This window comes from Corvus kubaryi, unplaced genomic scaffold (genome assembly GCF_017639235.1).
Source record: "Corvus kubaryi isolate FWS band 111438036 unplaced genomic scaffold, C.kubaryi_AGA036_p1.0 37396, whole genome shotgun sequence".
NCBI classification, from domain to species: Eukaryota; Metazoa; Chordata; class Aves; order Passeriformes; family Corvidae; genus Corvus; species Corvus kubaryi.
In genome coordinates, this window is record NW_024581135.1 from 26,769,644 (window position 1) to 26,787,097 (window position 17,454).

The 17,454-nt window shown below is 39.6% G+C and overlaps 1 protein-coding gene across 5 annotated transcripts in view; it reads left to right on the top strand.

The window, feature by feature from the left end:
- The first annotated feature begins 155 nt into the window (after positions 1-155).
- The window catches only part of ALS2 (alsin Rho guanine nucleotide exchange factor ALS2), a 38,851-nt gene continuing 21,552 nt past the window's right edge, over positions 156-17,454 (top strand). The window contains exons 1-11 of one of the 5 annotated variants that reach the window (XM_042041417.1): positions 156-297; positions 4,206-4,290; positions 6,252-6,406; positions 6,880-7,799; positions 10,125-10,485; positions 11,342-11,510; positions 11,978-12,074; positions 12,478-12,555; positions 13,512-13,688; positions 15,761-15,932; positions 16,321-16,501. In XM_042041417.1, coding sequence (XP_041897351.1) covers positions 4,271-4,290; positions 6,252-6,406; positions 6,880-7,799; positions 10,125-10,485; positions 11,342-11,510; positions 11,978-12,074; positions 12,478-12,555; positions 13,512-13,688; positions 15,761-15,932; positions 16,321-16,501 — 2,330 coding nt within the window. In that variant the 5' untranslated portion in view covers positions 156-297; positions 4,206-4,270. Of the gene's footprint in view, positions 298-4,205; positions 4,291-6,251; positions 6,407-6,879; positions 7,800-10,124; positions 10,486-11,341; positions 11,511-11,977; positions 12,075-12,477; positions 12,556-13,511; positions 13,689-15,760; positions 15,933-16,320; positions 16,502-17,454 lie in introns of those variants that run through there. The other 4 variants (XM_042041415.1, XM_042041416.1, XM_042041418.1 and 1 more) reach the window with 4 other exon arrangements.

Genomic DNA, 17,454 nt, shown 5'->3' on the forward strand with positions numbered 1-17,454 from the left:
AAAAAAAAAAAAAAAAAAAAAAAAAAAAAAAAAAAAAAAAAACTACTACAACACGACGCTCTTCCGATCTGCCAGTTGTAGTAGTAGGCTGCGCGGGACGGGGCCGCCGCGCCTGAGGGGAGCCGCGCTCTGCGCGCCTCCTGCGCCGGGCGGGACGGGAGCGCCGGGCGGCACCGGCGACGCGGGACAGGCCCTGCGCCGCCCCCGGCTGCGCCTGGGGACTCGGGGAGAGGCTGAAGAGCAGCTGAGCTGTGACAGACCCTGGGTGTCCGTCTCTAACCGCGCTGTGATGGGCTGGTACGGCAGAGATATCGAGGTGTATTTCTGTAGGGTGTGAAAGGTCTCCTCCCTCTTGGTGGAAAGAGACCCCCGCACTGTAACTGACATGCCCTTCATCTCCTTCCACTTGCGTTTAAAAGTCCTGTCCCTTTGCCTGACTTGCTTGCTTAGGGGTAAATGCAGTTTCAGCTTTTGGAGTGTATTGAGTGATGGTCCTACTGTGGCTGCAGTATCCTGTACAGGTGACATACCGTGCTGTGACTGTCACAGACCTCCTCTTCCAGAACGAAAATATTTTGGTGAGGCACCGGGGAGCAACCGGAGTGGTCGTAGATGATCTGTAGTTAATCACAGCTGTTGTAGAGCAGCAGCTTATGTAAACTAGCTGTACTTACCATCTTCAGTTTCTGTGTTCAGAAGAGGAAGCACCTGAGAATGTGCTAAATTAAGGTGTAATTTCAAAAGAAAAAGAGGCAGAAGGACATTCAGAATTTTTTGAGTCTCATATGAGTCTGGTAAATTTTAACTATTAATTGCATTCTGTAGCAGATAATTCTGTGTTGGATTTTTTTCCCCGACTTCTTTACTGCTGTATTTTGCTACCATCCTGCATTCACTGGAACTGGCATTGACAGCTTTGAGCCCTCATCTGAAGGGATCGCTACTGTCTTTCAGTAGCCAGTTGTTTTGTTTTGTTCTGAGCAGGTCTTAATCACACAGTGTTAAAAGCAGTGGTTAGTGCTGACCAAAACACAAGCGCTTCTTGAGCTGGTCGCGCATTGAATGTAAGCCACAGTTAGCACCAGTAAATGATGTGTGTAGACCGGACTGGTGTTGACAACTCTGTTTTGAATGAGGAAGCTTGGAGATTACCTCTTCAGAACCTGAGTAGGTGATTCTGTGTAACAAACATGCAGTCTTGGTCCTGCAAGTTATTGCTAAATATGATGCAACAAATGTATTAAAAATGTGTTTGGGAATACGTAAGTAAACACGTATGAAAGCTGTAGAATTATTTGCAGTGTTTATTGACACAGCAGGTAAATAAGCACATGAGGCTCATGGGAGTTCTAGTGTTTCTGAAAGTCAGGGGCATACCAGCTGTTGCTGTTCAGCGTTGAATGTAAGGTTGCCTTCATACCTGTGGTGCTCACTTAAAAACAGTCAGCAAAGAGCACAGTCCATGATAATGAGAGTAATGTTTGCTCCACTTCATTCCCAGTCATGGCAGTTGTTACAGTGTGGTGGTGTTCGATTTCTGGAGAATTAGCCTTTAACTCTGTAAGTGGAGAGTGTGACAACAGTGTCATGCCAGTGACCATCTGTCTGTAGCACAGATCCACTTCATATTTGGCACTCCTTGCTGCTTTCCTCTTGAGCATCGAAACAAAAATGTAGACGGTAAAAGTATGGGCATAGCAGTGAAGATGCTGGTATCACACTGAGCTTCCATGCAGGAGTGTTGTTTTGTGCTTGACCGTTCATCTCCATGAATGCTAAATCTAACAACAGTTCAGGTAGTGGTAGTGGAAAGGAAATAATGTATATGTAATGTGAGAATAAGCAAGGAAAATTACATATTTCTGTTGGGAGGAAGAAACTTTATATTACAATTATTTTACTTAGTTTGTAGCTGTAGCAAAGCAACTTGTATTTTGCATTAACTATGAAATGGGAATAATGTTGTGCTGTCCCAGGAGTGAATGAAAACTTGAACTGAATTTGAAAGTTATTTCAAAATGTCTTAAAGATGTTTCATCTATGGAAAGAAAACAGTTTGACTCTTGTTTTCCCTTATATGCATAAATGCTTGGTAATGCAACCCTAAGTGTGCGCTTCTGTAAAGAAAAGAAAATCTATCACTGCCATCATATTGTGCTCTTATATCACGTTTCTAGTTTGCTGCTGTTGTGGCTTTGTTACTTAATAATTATGTAAATAGTTTTTCAATTTGGCTTTGAAGGGAGATCTTGCATAACAGCTAATCAGATGCCTGGCTTTAACTTTGTTTTGTTACAATCAGAAGGTTTTATGACAATTACAATAAATTTTTTTGCAGTCGAGGCTCATGAAAATAAAAAGAAATTCTTTGAGTCCTTAAAAAAGTCCATAAATTCTAGAAGTCAGGAATTCTAAGCCTCAGTTCCTTAACCTCAAATAACTATATGCAATGTAAGTGGTATATTTGTAGATACTTCAGTTACTCTATGAAAGCTTTCATCTCTTTGATTCACTGATCCACTGGATCTTTTTATTTGAAGCTAGAGTCCTTCACAAAGGAAGACTGAATTGTAGGGTTAGGTGGTTTTGAGTAGGCTAAAGAAAACCCTAAATGGACTTACTCTGAGCAAGAACACCTCAGGAAGTTAATGTTCCAAAAATGCACTTCCATTTTCCTTTGATGTTTCATCAATACCTCTGCTACTGAAGCATTTCATGACAGTTCCCTTATATTTGTGAGACTTCCTTTGTTAATATTTTAAAAGTTAACTTTTACAACTGTAAGTGGTTTTTTCCTTTTGTAGTTGAGGAAGGAGAGACTGTCTTGGTGACAAGTGCGCCTTCGTGTTCCTAGAAAGTATGCTCTGGTTTTTGGGGTGTTTTTTTTAGAGCAGGGTGTACATGACTTACCACAATACTACGTTATCAAATCTTTACCTTTTTGAGGTCTGTTCTTTGCCAGCTCTGAAGCCCAAATCACTCTTTTTAGTGTCCTGTATCTGAGAGACTGGAATTGTTTGGTATGCTGTGTTGTTTCTATTTGTGAAGGTCTCCTTGGTAATTCATTGTTCAGAGCACTCCAGTGAAAGTGTTGGAGGTTTTGTTAGTTATTTTAATTATTTATCAACTTGATGATTACTGTTTCCAAGTGTGCATTGAAACTTCTGTATGAGAGTTACAGGTCTGTGTATATTGTCTCTTGTATTTAAGACTGGCCATATTTGTTTCTGTATGCAAAAGCTTCAGACTACTTATTCTGGGTGTTAAGACTTACACTAACTAATTTATTTTCTGATTTTGTTACAGTGGATATCAGACAGCAACTATCATAAAGCAACAGGTCTAAAGCATTTATATATGAAACTTTGTTTTAATAAATATGATTATACACATGCATTAATGTTACTAAAATTTGTAATACTTCATCTGGTAATGCAGTAGATCGAGAGAAATCACAATTCTTTTAATATTACGGAAAACAGCCCATCAGATCATAAGAAACAAAGATTAACTGTAGCTTTGTTTTATTCCAAGAGAAGTGATACAAAGGTATCCTCATGAGGATGGAAAGGTGTGAGGGTGAACTTGCAAAATTCAATCTGAAAGGATGAAATTGTAGCTAGAGCAGCCACTTTTTTTTTCCTTGCCTTCCATGGTTGTCTTTTATCCCCATAGGCACTCTGCCACCAGTTTGCATGAAGAAATGTTTTGAACTCGGCTTTCTGCATTTCTGCCCAGGCAGAATTGCACCTTCTGATGGTGTTGTGTGCTTTGGTTCAGGAATGCAGTTACAAATTCAGCTCCTGATCATTTTCTGCTCATGCAAATCTGTTCATCTTAAATTTAGTCAAGTATTGAATTCTGTCTTATGACTGAAAATGAATCAATTTGATGTTTCTTGAGTGGTATAATGAGAATTGTATAGAGAGATTGATGTAAATTTCTGCCCTTGAACAAGGTTTTGTTCATTCTATCCTTACAATAGACCCATTGTGAGATGAGTACGTAGGACAAGTCTGGCTGTTTGGCTTGTGTCTGCCAACTCAGTGTGAGTGAACTAAATATAAATACTTGAACCATCCTAGCAGTGTGGAAGTGTTTATTTATTTAATGCAGGAGCTAAACCTTAGGGGGGGGGTTGGGGTTTGTTGTTGTTACTGTTTTATGTTACTTGTGATTAAATAGCTGGTTTTTATGTTTTTCAGTTTGTGAAAATTGTTCCTTTTGAAAGAGGAACAATTTGGTGGTGATGGAGTGCTGCCACTGACAGATGGACTCGCAGGAAAGAAGGTGAGAATGAGCAGCTAGGTGAAACCACAGACGCTATCTGAAATAGGCCAGCTCATGATCATCCTGGAAAATTAAGTGATATCAGCATAGTCTTTATGTAACTTGTACTGAAACTTACACTAAAGGGAAGATTATTAATTTAGCTTCAGTTGTGTCTGGAACAGAAAAGTTGCTACAACAGCAACTTCTTTTTTAAGCTGATTGTTGTAACTTGTGGAGCCATAGCCATAGGCTACAAACTTGAAAGTAACATTCTCAAGTGAACAGTAAATCCTGTCTGGTACCTGCACCTGTGAATTTTGGTTGTGGATCAGTAGCCTGCACTAGTCTGTTCTTCCACTGCTTTCTTGCACTGAGATACTTGATAGAGGTCAAACGTTTTTGTAACAAATCCTGTTATGTGAATGTCCGAATTTGTTTTATGCTGTTTCCCAAAGTCCCGTTAAATGGATAAAAGTGCAAATATCAGGCTTTGACCTAGTTTTCATGCAGAGTATGTTGATGAAAACTCTCAGTGTTATCATTTTGTGTTCTTTGGAATGTTTTGCCTGTCTGTGTAAAATCTCTATTTTTATCTTAGGTGAAATGTCCTTTTACTGATACTGAATTTTTAAGCCTTTTTTTTTCTTTCTTTGTGTATATATTACTATGTATATGTATATATCCTATGTATTTGAAATGTGAGATGGACTCTGCATTTTAATTCTGTATTTGCTTTTTGGAATAAACTATTTACCTGAATTTTAGAAGAGTTCTAGACTGTCACCTTTTAGAATTTCTTTTTTCTTTTTTTTTCTTTCTGTTTTGTAGAAAAATAAAGGTATTTGGGATAGGCACAGGAGCTAAGAGATAATTTAATTTCTTAGCTAGTCTTAACTTGAATGTTTCAGAGGCAGGTTGCATAAAGATGTTGTTCATCCTGTGCACCTCAGGTAACAAAATGTGTTGTTTAGCAAATTCACAGTCTTCAGGAATAAGGCTACTTGCATAGGTTTGCCTGCGGTGTGGTGTATCAGAATAGCTTTTTCTGGGTTTGGTACAGGTTTGGAGTACGTTTTATTTCTTGTGCCTTTTCTTCTAGACATAGACTATCATTCCATCAAAGCTTTTCTTGCTGTTTTAATATATTTAATTTCACAAGTTCATGCCAAGCTGCAAGAACTGATTTATGCAGGGAGTCAGTGACTTGGCTGTTGTCAAGTAAGGAGCTAAACCCACTTTTTTCTTTCTGGGTAGGTAACAGTCTAGTCTATATACAGTTTTAAGGAAATTTAAGCATGACTATTAATTTAGCTTTAAATGCTGCCACTCTATATTGATACTTAAAATAGCTTTTTGTATTTAAATCAAGGGATTCTTGATTTAATGACAAATTCTTAAAACTGGGGGCTTGTAAAAATTCTGAGGAATTTCTTTGTGTTGAGTTGTAGAAGTTGCTGACCGAGCATTCAAACCACAGTGTGTTGGAGTGTTAAACTAGTTTTGGATAGTTCCAGTCACTCCAGCAAGCCCTGATACTTGCATACTATTTCAGGATATTTTTGCTTTGTGGTTTGGTTGATTTGAATGACTGGCTCATTTGAATCTGAGAAACTCATTAAGAATTAGCAGAAGGAAAAAAACCCTAAACAATCAAAACCTCATTTTTATCTCTAGAGGTAGAAATAAAAGAATATAAAGGATGAGCTCTTACAGGTGTATTAATGTTTTAAACACACTATTAATGGGAGCAATCCGTACATGGTAAAGTACAAATGAGAAAAAAGCTAATGGTTTCAAATAGAAGACACTTGCTTTTTCATTTAAATAGCATTTAATTTACAGTTTGATAATATTAATTTAAATATGTTGGCTTGAAAGTAAAACTAATGTCTGAACTACTAAGCCTTTCCTACATAGGTGTTACTGAGCCACAGAAAACTTCATCCTCACGGTGTTCCAATTTCCTCCAATCTTTGTAGCTCAGAAGAGGCAGAAGGAGCCAAAGAGAGAGGCCTGGTCTATGTTTGGAAGGCTGGTTCCTGCTCTGTTACTCCAGAAAGGCTTCCAGGCCTCAGTGGAAAGACAGTGTTACAGGCAGCCCTTGGAATCCATCATGGGTTACTTCTAACAGAAGGTAATAAACACCTTAATTGTAATGATCTGGGGCAATAACAATCTTCAGATATTGTCAAGTTTTCTTCTTTTAGAAGTGATGCTAGATCTGTGTTTGGAAAGATGAGCTCTGTACTTTGTGTTCCTCATACACATTTGTATGTCCTTAATATGTTCTTGAATTAGCAAGGACCAACCAATACACTTATCTCACTTGACTTGAGTATAGTAGAATTTTTAGCAGAAAAGCATTGCTTATTTTAATAGTGCATGCATGCACAGGGTAACATTAACATGAGGTGTAGAACTTGACAGCAACAATTGCAGAGAGCAACTAGCAGCCTTCTTATATCAATAGCCATGGTTTTGCTGAGCCTGGAGTAAGCTAGGAATTCATAGCTATGTGTCTGAAGCATTCTTCAAATTTTTGTGTTGGTTTAACAACTGGTTTTACACTCAGACTAGGATTTGTTTTTCTTTTTATCCCCTTCCCAGGTGGAGCGGTCTACAGTTTTGGAAAACTGCCCTGGAGATCAGGACCTGAGGAGTCATGTGTTAACACTCCTATCTTAGAAAACACTTTGCTTGGACATCGTATTATTACAGTGGCAGCCGGCAGCTTCCATAATGGAGCCGTGACAGAGAGCGGTGTGGTGTACATGTGGGGGGACAATTCTGCTGGCCAGTGTGCAGTTGCTAATCAGCCGTGTGTGCCAGAGCCTCAACTCGTCAGTATCTGTGATTCTGAAACCAGCCCTCTGTTATCAGTAAGGATTTTGCAATTGGCATGTGGAGAGGAACACACGCTGGCACTATCGCTGAGCAGAGAGATATGGGCCTGGGGGAGTGGCTGCCAGCTGGGTCTCATAACAACAACTTTCCCAGTGACAAAGCCACAGAAGGTAGAGCACCTGGCAGGACGTGTTGTGCTCCAGATTGCTTGCGGAGCCTACCACAGCCTGGCTCTGGTACAATGTCTCCCTGTGCAGGAAATGAAGCCTATCCCAGAGAGATGCAATCACTGCAGTCAGCCTCTCATTACCATGACGGACAAGGAAGATCATGTAATCATTTCAGATAGTCACTGCTGCCCACTGGGCGTAGCACTGTCTGCTAACCAACCAGAAACCCACGTTTTCTGTCCGTCGTCGGACACCCCTGAAGGCAAAAGTGTAACAACTGGCCAAAGTGAAGACTGTCAGAAACCAATTGTGGAACAACATAGGCTTATTGGTTTAGAATCCGATGGACCAAGTGGCCTTACCAGCAGCGATGGACAGGAAGATAGTGGAATTTCTAGTTCAGGAAATACTCTGTTCTCTGACAAAAAAGAAGTGAAAGAGTACTTAATTGGTTTGTCAGATCATTCATTAAATGAGAGCCTGAATAAAAACATCTGTACAGAACCTGAGCAGGTTGGTACCTAATCACTAGCTCATAATTTGCTATAACTTCTGTTGCATGTGTGACAACATTACTCTTTTTACAAATGAAAAACCTACTTTAATGTAGCTATGGTGTTTTTATCGTTTCCAAGTGGTTTTTTTTCACTGTGGTGGTTCTCAACTTTTAAGTGGAAGATTTTTTTTTTTGTCCTCCATCATTGTTCAACTGTGAGCCTTCATTGTGGGCACCCTTGACAGTACTTTAGTCTCTCCTCTTCATGGTCTGCAGTACCAGAACCACGTAAGCCAATTTCCGTGCTCTTTCCTTATGCATGGGTTTCCATTTGTGGGGGGCAGTAAGATTCCATGAATCTTACTCCTGATTTACCTTTAAGGTAAAGGTTTAATTTCTGTACCTGGAACAAATCCCTCACAAATCCGTCTAAGTTCTCAATCAGTTAAAAATTCTGGATTGCAAATTGCTAAAAGGTTTGACCAAAAGGTTTCTAGTGTTAATAAAGTAGGCATGGCATAAACTCATAAAAAGGGATGGGAGATGTATAAGTACTACTCTGTGTGGTGTGAAGAATGATTGAACAACACTGTTTTGATGCTATAGCAGAACAGTCCAGTACTCATCTCTTAGTAAGCATCAGAAAATGCTTGACATGAAGGTTCAAGAGCTGTTTGTGACTCCCTGATGAAATACCATTTTCTGGTTTTTAGAGAGGAAAAAAAAGGGAAATGTAATTACGGGCAAAGGGAAGAAGATAGAACCCAAAAATTACTAGACAAAAAACTAATCCAGAATCTTGCAGTGCAGTCTGGTGGTCCTTATCTAACTACTGTCCTGTGAGGAAGCCTGCTGCTCTGTGGCCTAATTTGCAAAATTGACAGTGGAATTCTGAAAACTTCTTTTGTCCTTTACAGTGTTATGCAGACATAAATTTATTTATTTTTTTAGTAGTTGCAGTAAGACATTCTCCACAGTGGTTCAGGGAAATAAATTTCACAGTACCTAATAAATAGTTGATTTTTGTTATTGCCTCTGATGGCAACAAAACCGCCATAGTTTTAAAATCTGTCCAGTAACTTGGTAGTTCAGCAAGTTATGCTTTCTTACTCTGAGGAAAACTTAGAGAAATAAATGTTGTGTAAATACATTTGCTCTTTCTTTTGCTTTTTGCTAATACAAATGCGTTCTAGCAGTTGTGGGCTCCTCAGACCTCTTGCAAGAACTCCAGCATAGGGAAATGACTGAAACATAGCTTCATGCTCCCTTTCTCAACTCCTTGTTCCTGGAATATTTCCAGAGCACGGTTTTCCTTGTGCAGTGTCAGGAATGAAGACTGGAATTGATTCACTGAATCTTCCGCAGCTGACTATCCATGTGAAGAGCAGAGATGAGGTCTAATGAAGTGTTTCAGCATTAGTAAAATCCTTCATTTTTCACTGCTTTCCTACACAAATGAAGTTTTCTTTAGTGTATTGCTAGGCATGCCTTTTAGACATAGGATGAAGTAAATAGAACCAATCCCAATTCTTTAACCTAAGCTTTAAAGAAGCTTAAAGAAGTCAAAGATTGTTTTTATTTTGACAGAATAAAATGAGCTGTAATTCCTGTATTAATACCATTTCCCACTGTGTATTAGATGGGGAAATGGGACTTCGCTGTCTTTGTTTTAATGTTCAAACTATTTGTCATATTTGGTGGGTCAGCTGATTGCTATTACGGATAGTGGTGTGCTAGGACTAATAATTGCCTTCAGTCAGTTTGTCCCTACTGTGACTTGATTATTAACTAAGCCTTATATGGATACAACAATGGTGTGAGAGAACACAACCCAGACTGGTTTTAAGATAGGGCTTGCAAAATGAATCAATGAATTGCTGTTTTCCTTTTACCATATTGAAGAGAGAACTTGTCTCTCTGAAAGTAGAGCATGCTCACTGATGCACTTTCATTGGTGGCAAAGAAGTTGGTAATAAGCTTAAAATTATATCTCTTTTTATATTTGTTTGCAAAGATCCTTTTTTTTTTGGTATTTAGAAACCCCAGACCTGCAGTCTTTTACGGGTGAGCTACAAGAGATGCCACAAAGCCCAGTCCATTTAGAAATGGTGCTTGGTCCTACTTTAAAAAAAATGATTCAGAGCAATAGATGTACACTGAGGCATAAAAAACATATATGAATTATATACAGTTAAAATACATATATAATTTACAATAAACATTTATAATAAACATTATATGGTGTTCAGTCCAGCCCATGGTTTGAGTAGTGAATGTGTATTCATCATCCTGCTGTTCTGTGCTGTCTGCTCTGATAGTTTCCAATTTTCCTTTGGTTTTAGCCATCTCAAGAGGAACAACTCGGTGCTTGCATCCCTGGCCCTCCGGGTAGCAGCACATCCGCCTTGAACAGCCTGGTGGCCTCCTGTGCCTCAGCAGTTGGGGTGAGAGTTGCTGCCACGTACGAGGCTGGAGCCCTGTCCCTGAAGAAAGTCATGAACTTCTATGGCACATCTTCGAGTGAGCCAGGATCTCAGTCGGGCAGCAGGTCCCCAGGGCCTGAAGCTCTGAAAGACAGTCGAGAAGAGCAGGTCAGACTGGAATCCATGCAGGGGAAGAAGAGTTCCAGTTTAGTAGATATTAGAGAAGAGGAATCTGAAGGAGGGAGTCGAAGGCTTTCCCTGCCTGGCTTGTTGTCACAAGGTAAAAAAGCATGTTGGGGAAAAAACACTGGAAAACTTATAATAATGTGGAGGTTTGTAAGTCCACAATACCCCAAACATTTAATAAACACAAATCTAATGCTGTATCAAAGGTCTTTATGAATTCTAAACGATATCTTAGGACTTGAAAGCAGTGGAGAGAGTTCAGGCTAGCAGATACTGCATGCTAAGAAAACCAAAAGCAGGGTGGGTTTACAAATGGTCTTTCTTGTTAAATTAAGGTAAAGTGAGCACATTGGAGGAGTCCTATTGCCAAATGATGCTAAGGTATCTTTCATGTTGGTTGTGTAGAAGATAAAAATCTGTGTGGTCTGTAATTCACACTGCACTGAGCTGCTTTTGAGCCAGGGACCTGTAAGTATTCCAATTCCCACTGCTTAACTTCAAAGTTAATGACCTTCTTCCCTCATGGATTTTAATGTTGTTAATTGCTCTGAACATGTATGTGGTTTAGTTCTGTATTGATCTTGCATTTGAGAGGAATTTTAGGAATTATTGGAATCTTCAAGGTTATATTGTCTTATAAAACACTTTCTTTATAGTTTGTTTTGGTTCATTTGCTTCATTATAACTGCATAGTTCTCGTATGTCTGCTATCCTTTAGCAGCTGGTAAAAACTACTTGACATCTGTCTATTTTTAGCACCTATGTTACTTTTTCGTATTCGTAACCTATTGTCTTACCTGTCAACCTTTGTTCCCAGGCTTGAATTAAAACTGCTTTAAGAAGTTTTGATCACTTACTATTAAGTAGTGCTGTTACTGTGTAACACACAATCTGAGTGATACATTTACCAAAATGCTTAGCAATTTTTCTAATTCTTGGCCTCTGTTCAGTTTCCCCAAGGCTCTTACGGAAGGTAGGACGGGCAAAAATGAGGACTGTGGCTCTGACTCCAACCTACAGTGGTGAAGCTGATGCTCTTCTGCCCTCTCTAAGAACAGAGGTGTGGAGCTGGGGGAAAGGGAAGGAAGGACAGCTAGGGCATGGTGATGTTCTGCCAAGGTGAGATTTCTTTGGCAAATGTTTTTTTTTTATTCACTGGATTGCTAGAAAATTTTGAGTATTGAACCGTCTCAAATTCTCAAATTTCAACATCTGCCATGCATTATGTTCTTGTTCTTTTAAGCGTTGTGACATATGTTTTTTCAAACAACATGTTTTATGCTGTATTATTACCAAGCATCAATCAATTACGACATTTCCCTTTGTAATCAGTAACAGTTTTGATGATATTTTGACTTTGTCCAAATTAGGGTGAGGTCTATCATCAATTTTTGCCTTTCCTGACCATTTTGACTAAGCTAGTTTATTGCAAGAAGACTCTATGTATCTTTGTTTTTTCTAATTTGTTTTAGGGAAGAAAATAAAACTTTGAGTGTTTTTGCATTAAGAGTACCTCTGATAATATTTTTTCTTTTTCCTGCCTTCTACCCCTCTTCCCTTGCCTTATGGGTTCTGGGGATTGACAGGCTTCAGCCACTGTGTGTGAAAAGCCTTGATGGTAAGGAAGTGATTCACCTCTCCGCTGGTGGCCATCATTCGTTAGCACTCACTGCCAAATCCCAGGTACAAGTGTTCGTTAACATTTATTGTTTATCTCTGACATAATTATCATGTTTGGTCTTTTCTAGTTTTTTGTTTCTCTTGCTTCTAAACTTTTGTTCCCATTTGTGGGAGGCATCATGGAAGTAGCATGGAATCCAAGTCCTATTTCTGCCCAAGTTCTGCATGTACCATCAAGATGTTTAAAGATTGCTGTGACTTGATTTGGTGCATTCCATTTCTGAATGTGAGAAGACAATCTGGGAATGTAGGAAGACAGTGAAAATTGAGGAAATACTTCTTGACACACAAATCCTATCTCCTTGACTTGTGTGTGTTTGCACACTTGATGTGTTGTGCTACCACAGTTCACTATGTTTCCATGTATGTAAATATATATTCTGATGTTTAGCACTGCTTCTTACAGGTATATTCCTGGGGCAGTAATATCTCCGGCCAGCTTGGTCACTTGAACTCCCCAACAACAGTCCCTCGCCTCTCAAGGGTACTTTGTTTTCTGTGTTTTTCTTCTTTCAGTTTAAGGTCTCTTCTTGTACAAGTGAGTGCAGAGTAATTTCTGAGAATGACCTGTTCATGGATCTGTGTGCTATTTAGTAATAGAGCCCTTGATTTTCTTTGGCTTGTGCTGTGAAATGATCTTTAGATGAGCTTGTGAAAATCTACCCAAGAAGTCCTTCACACAGACTTCTGCTGGTTTTTGACCACAGTGATGTTCTAGAAGTGAGAAATGTGACTGGTTGTATCTTCTTATCAGATTTCACTTTGCCTTATATTTGGTTTCTCTGATATTGATGTTGCAGTGCTGAAACTTCCAAATACTTCGTAACTCTGTTTTTATTCTAAACAGTTGTTTCTAGCGTTTTTAGTTTGGCCGGACCACGACCACATTTGTTGTTTCTGTATTTCCAGAGCTTTGCAGAGTCTTGGCAGTGGGTTTTCTCTTTGTTTTGAACTTTTCATCACATTGAGTGAATAGGAAAATAACAATTTTTGGGTTAGACCACAGCCTTTCCCATGTTTTCTTGTGCTCGTCTTAATAGAGAACTAGCTGCACAGTTTTTCTGCTTAGGCCTTATGCAAATTAATGTACAGCAGATTTACTGTCTCCCAAGTTTATATAGATTTCGTGGTTAAATGTAGAGGGGAGAATAGTGTTCCAACTTTAATCAAGCTCACTTGATGCCCATTCAAAAGTAAAACTGATTTGTAACTGAAAGGCAAAAAAATCAGCCATTAGAAAGAAAACTGAAAGACTTTTCAATATATGTGCAAAGAGTTTATTTGTTACGAGACACTGAAGTTGAAAATTTGACCAGTTATTGCAATAGATCATCTAGGCAGGTGTATTATGTACATGTGTGACTAGAAGAGTTAAGTACTTTTCTCTCTTTCCAGCTTTGGGTGATGATTTTTAATGTCTTCCTTCCTCCCAAATTTTAGGTGTGCGGTGATGGTGTTTGGACTACAGCAGCAGGACTAGATTATTCCCTCTTCTTAGCAGATGAGAAAGACTTCCAACCTGGATTATATTACAGTGGCCAGGAGACATCAAGAGAAAACAATATGAATGAAAATAGCTGTGCTAAGAGTCCAGCTTTGTTACTAGCCTGTAGTAAGGTGAGTGTTACTTCCTTTAAGTCAATACAGATCATACTGGTGCTCTTCAGAAATAGCACAGTGCTGATGGCTTGATGAGCTTTAAGGTTGTCAAGCCACATTATTGGTTCCTAGTAGTCACATGAGGAGTACAGTGGGTGGAGGGCAGAGAGGAGGCCCAATTAGTATTGTTCTCTCTCCTGCCTGTTTCTTGGCCTTCCCTTCTGTTTGAGGGACAGGGAGGTATTTCGAGTGTGTTTAATCCATTTCCTTCCATGTGTGCATGCTGCAGAAATGTGCTCTTTTATTGTGCTCTGTTTGACCATAGTCTTTGTGTTCAGTCTTCACTGCTATCACTCTTCAGTTTCTTGTTGTCTCTCAACTGAGGCCACTGGCTGCTCTGTTCTGTGACTCCGTTGCAATATTAGGCCTCCTGTTTGTGACTGGGCAGAAGATCCCTGTGAGTTCTGCGCCATCTGCTTCCCTACCCCTCCCTTTCACATGAGTGTAAAGGGGGATCTGAGCAAAAACATGCATTTGATGTTAATGGGAGACAGGAGGTGCCCCTGCACAATTTTTTTCATGAAGTTGAATCTTACATGTGCCTTGAGGTTGGCATGAGGTAGGAAGGAGTGTGTACTGTGACTGCATGTCCTCTTCCAAGTTGTTTGTGTATGGTTTCAGACCAACATGAATTTAAGGTAACAAAAGGGAAATGGTGAGGGTAGAAGAGAGTGTGTCTGCCTTAGCTCCTCTGGGTATCACTGCACTGAGCAGAATAGTTTGGGAAGTGTTTTGAGGAGAGACAGAGATTTAGACCCTGGGTCTGTGTCTGTGCATGCAGACACACACACACCTGTATTCCTTCTGTAAGATTGTTGCTAGCCATTCCCTTCTCTTTAAAGGTGACTGGTAGGCTCTTGCATATGAGAATTGGCCTGTGGGTTGCTTGTTGAACAACTTTGCCTCAGAGTTTCAAGGGAACCCTTTATTTAGCAACCAAGGAAATAAAAGTAGAGCTCAAACTCTGAATTACTCTGTGGCATTGCATGTGAACCAAAATTAATGAGGAACCACAGTGCATCAGTGGCACTTGTGCACACCTTAGGGAAGAATTTTGCTTTGAAGTACTGTGGGAAGCAAATACCTACTGTTAGTAATATTGCAGTATCAATAAGCTGGACTCTTACCAATAAATAGACATATTCCTGGTCCAGAAAGGACCTGTTCAGATCAGTCATAATTGTAATAAAGGCTTGTTCTTCTCTCTTCGTATTTAATAGAAGTAGCTGATGTAATGATGCTATTTAATAACATGGTTGATATAAGCATATTGCAGTTCTAGAAGTGACTGAATGTGGTGGGCTGTTAAGCCCGTGATTCTGTATGTTCGCCTTGTTCCCTCCTTAGCCTTGGCCACTCCCTCGGTTACTCCCTATTTGCTTTTGTACCCCAACCCCACCCAGGGACCGCCCCTGGGCCCCTGGCAAAACCACCCTGCACTCAGACCACGCTGTCTCTCTACCTCTGAACGTCGTGGGGGCAAGATGTGATTAAAGCCATCTCAATCCCTCACGAGAGACCCTTCTCTACCTCCTTTACCACCACTGTGTTGTAATGCTGCTGGCTGCCAGAGCCACATTGTGGGGCTCTCCGAAATGGACTCCGGGATGTGGTTGATCACATGGCCCTAGGAAACCCTCGCTGAGCTTTCAGGCCACAGCAGCCTGCTAGGCAGAGTCCAGCGGTTACAACAAGTGGTGCACCAACGTGAGGCAATATGTGCCCTAAGGTCACTATCTCTTAAACATGGAATGGCTGCATGAGCCACCTTAAAAGGTGGTCTGCTCATTGTCTTTAGGCTCTGTCAGAATCAGGAAAATGAACAGCAGTGGCTATAAATGTATCTTCAACTTTTGTCATTCTTGCATTAAGCCAGTATTGAATGGGTTGTTTGTAACTGAAGGTAATTAATACTATCACTTAGTGCTCTTAAAAATTCGTGTTATTTGCATTACTCTATTTTTAAATTGGAGTGTAAAAAGAAAAATATTAAAGCTGCTGTTTTTTCTTTTCTCTTTTTCATCTTTCAGGTAGGGTACATAAGCAATGTGATAGCTGGTGGTGACAACTGTCTGGCCTTAGTAGACAAAAACGTAATGGGATATATTGCCAGTTTGCATGAGTTGGCTGCTACTGAGAGAAGGTTTTATTTCAAACTGAGCGAGATCAAATCTCAGGTCCTTAGACCTCTTTTAGGTTTAGGTAAGACCTTCTTTTAATGTTTTCCTTGATATTGTTTCCCCAAAGTTCCACAAGAAATTTCTGTTATGCAGAATTTATAAGTAATATTTTGTCAAGATAAATCGGAAGTCTTGCTTCCTCCTCTGTTTGGATGAGGAGGTGAAGGACAGTTGCATTTAGACAGTGTACATTCTGTTACTATTTGCACTTTCCTGGTGGTTTCACCTGAAATACCTTCGTTATGTGCACTGTGTTTAGTCTAAAACTGTTGAATTTCTGATTCTGAATAATGTAGCCATGAGGTGAAAGTGCTGATAAAACATCTAAACAGCACCATGTTGTGATTCTCTCTGTTAATGGGTGCTGCTCTTTCATAAGGTAAGCTAAATTGCTTTCTGGTCTGTTACAGATAATTTGGGCAATGCAAATACAATCCAGTTGTTGCAGGAAATGGCAAGCAGGTTCAGCAAGCTGTGCTATCTCATTGGTCAACATGGAGCTTCTTTAAGTAGCTTTCTTCATGGAGTAAAAGAAGCCAGGAGCTTGGCCATCCTGAAGCATTCCAGTCTCTTTTTGGATAGTTACACTGAGCAAGTATCCAATTCCCTCTCATCTTGAGTCTCTGCAGGCTTAATCTACTGACTGCAACAAGCCCTGAGTTAAGGGAAAGTAGGTCATAAGGAAAGCTATGTAACTGTTGTATTGTTGTGATTTAGAAATATATGGAGAGTTTTACACAAACAAATACATTTTGTAGTGAGATGTATCTCCAGGTCTTCACCAGTGGAGCACATGGACAGCATCAGCTTCCCTTGTGTAAAACTCTGGGTACAGACTCTTCTTTGGTTGCTGCCTATAAGCCTAAATATTTATTACTTATTAAGAATCTTGTAGTATAATGTGATAGAATTACCTAGGCTGCTAATTAAAGCTACCTTTGGGGGTTTATTGTGGTTACAAAATGCTTTTTCAATAGTCATTAACTAAAGGTTGTCTTCCAGAAGGAAATTCTTCTGTCCTCGTATCTGCTAAACAGCTGTCATTGCACCTGTCACCCAAAAGCTGGAGCTGCTTTAGTACTCAGAATTAAGTCTCAATTTTCCTGGTTATTGTTTTTATTGGCTTAATGCTTTTGGGAGAGAAGGTCTATGCAGTCAACCTGTTTTCTGTCTTTCCCCTCAGTAACTTGTAGTTTCTGGACAATTTTATTTAAATATGACAGAAGTCTCATCATACTTAATACCTACAGGTTTTTGTGAAAAATGGCTTAACAGAGAGTCTAAAAATGTCATATCTGAATGTAGCCTTGGTTACCAGATATCTGAAAATATCTAAGGAAACAAAATTTCAAGATTATCAACTTCAGTAGTTATCACTTTTGTTATGCAGGAGCATTTTGAATGGACAACTAGTTGCAGTTTCTTTGAACACAAGCACAACAAATAACATTTTTGCTGGGTCAGTGATGAACTTATGCTGTATCACCCTAAAAGAAGCTTTCATCTCTGTTTATCATATAGATTGTTCATAATTCTAAATATGT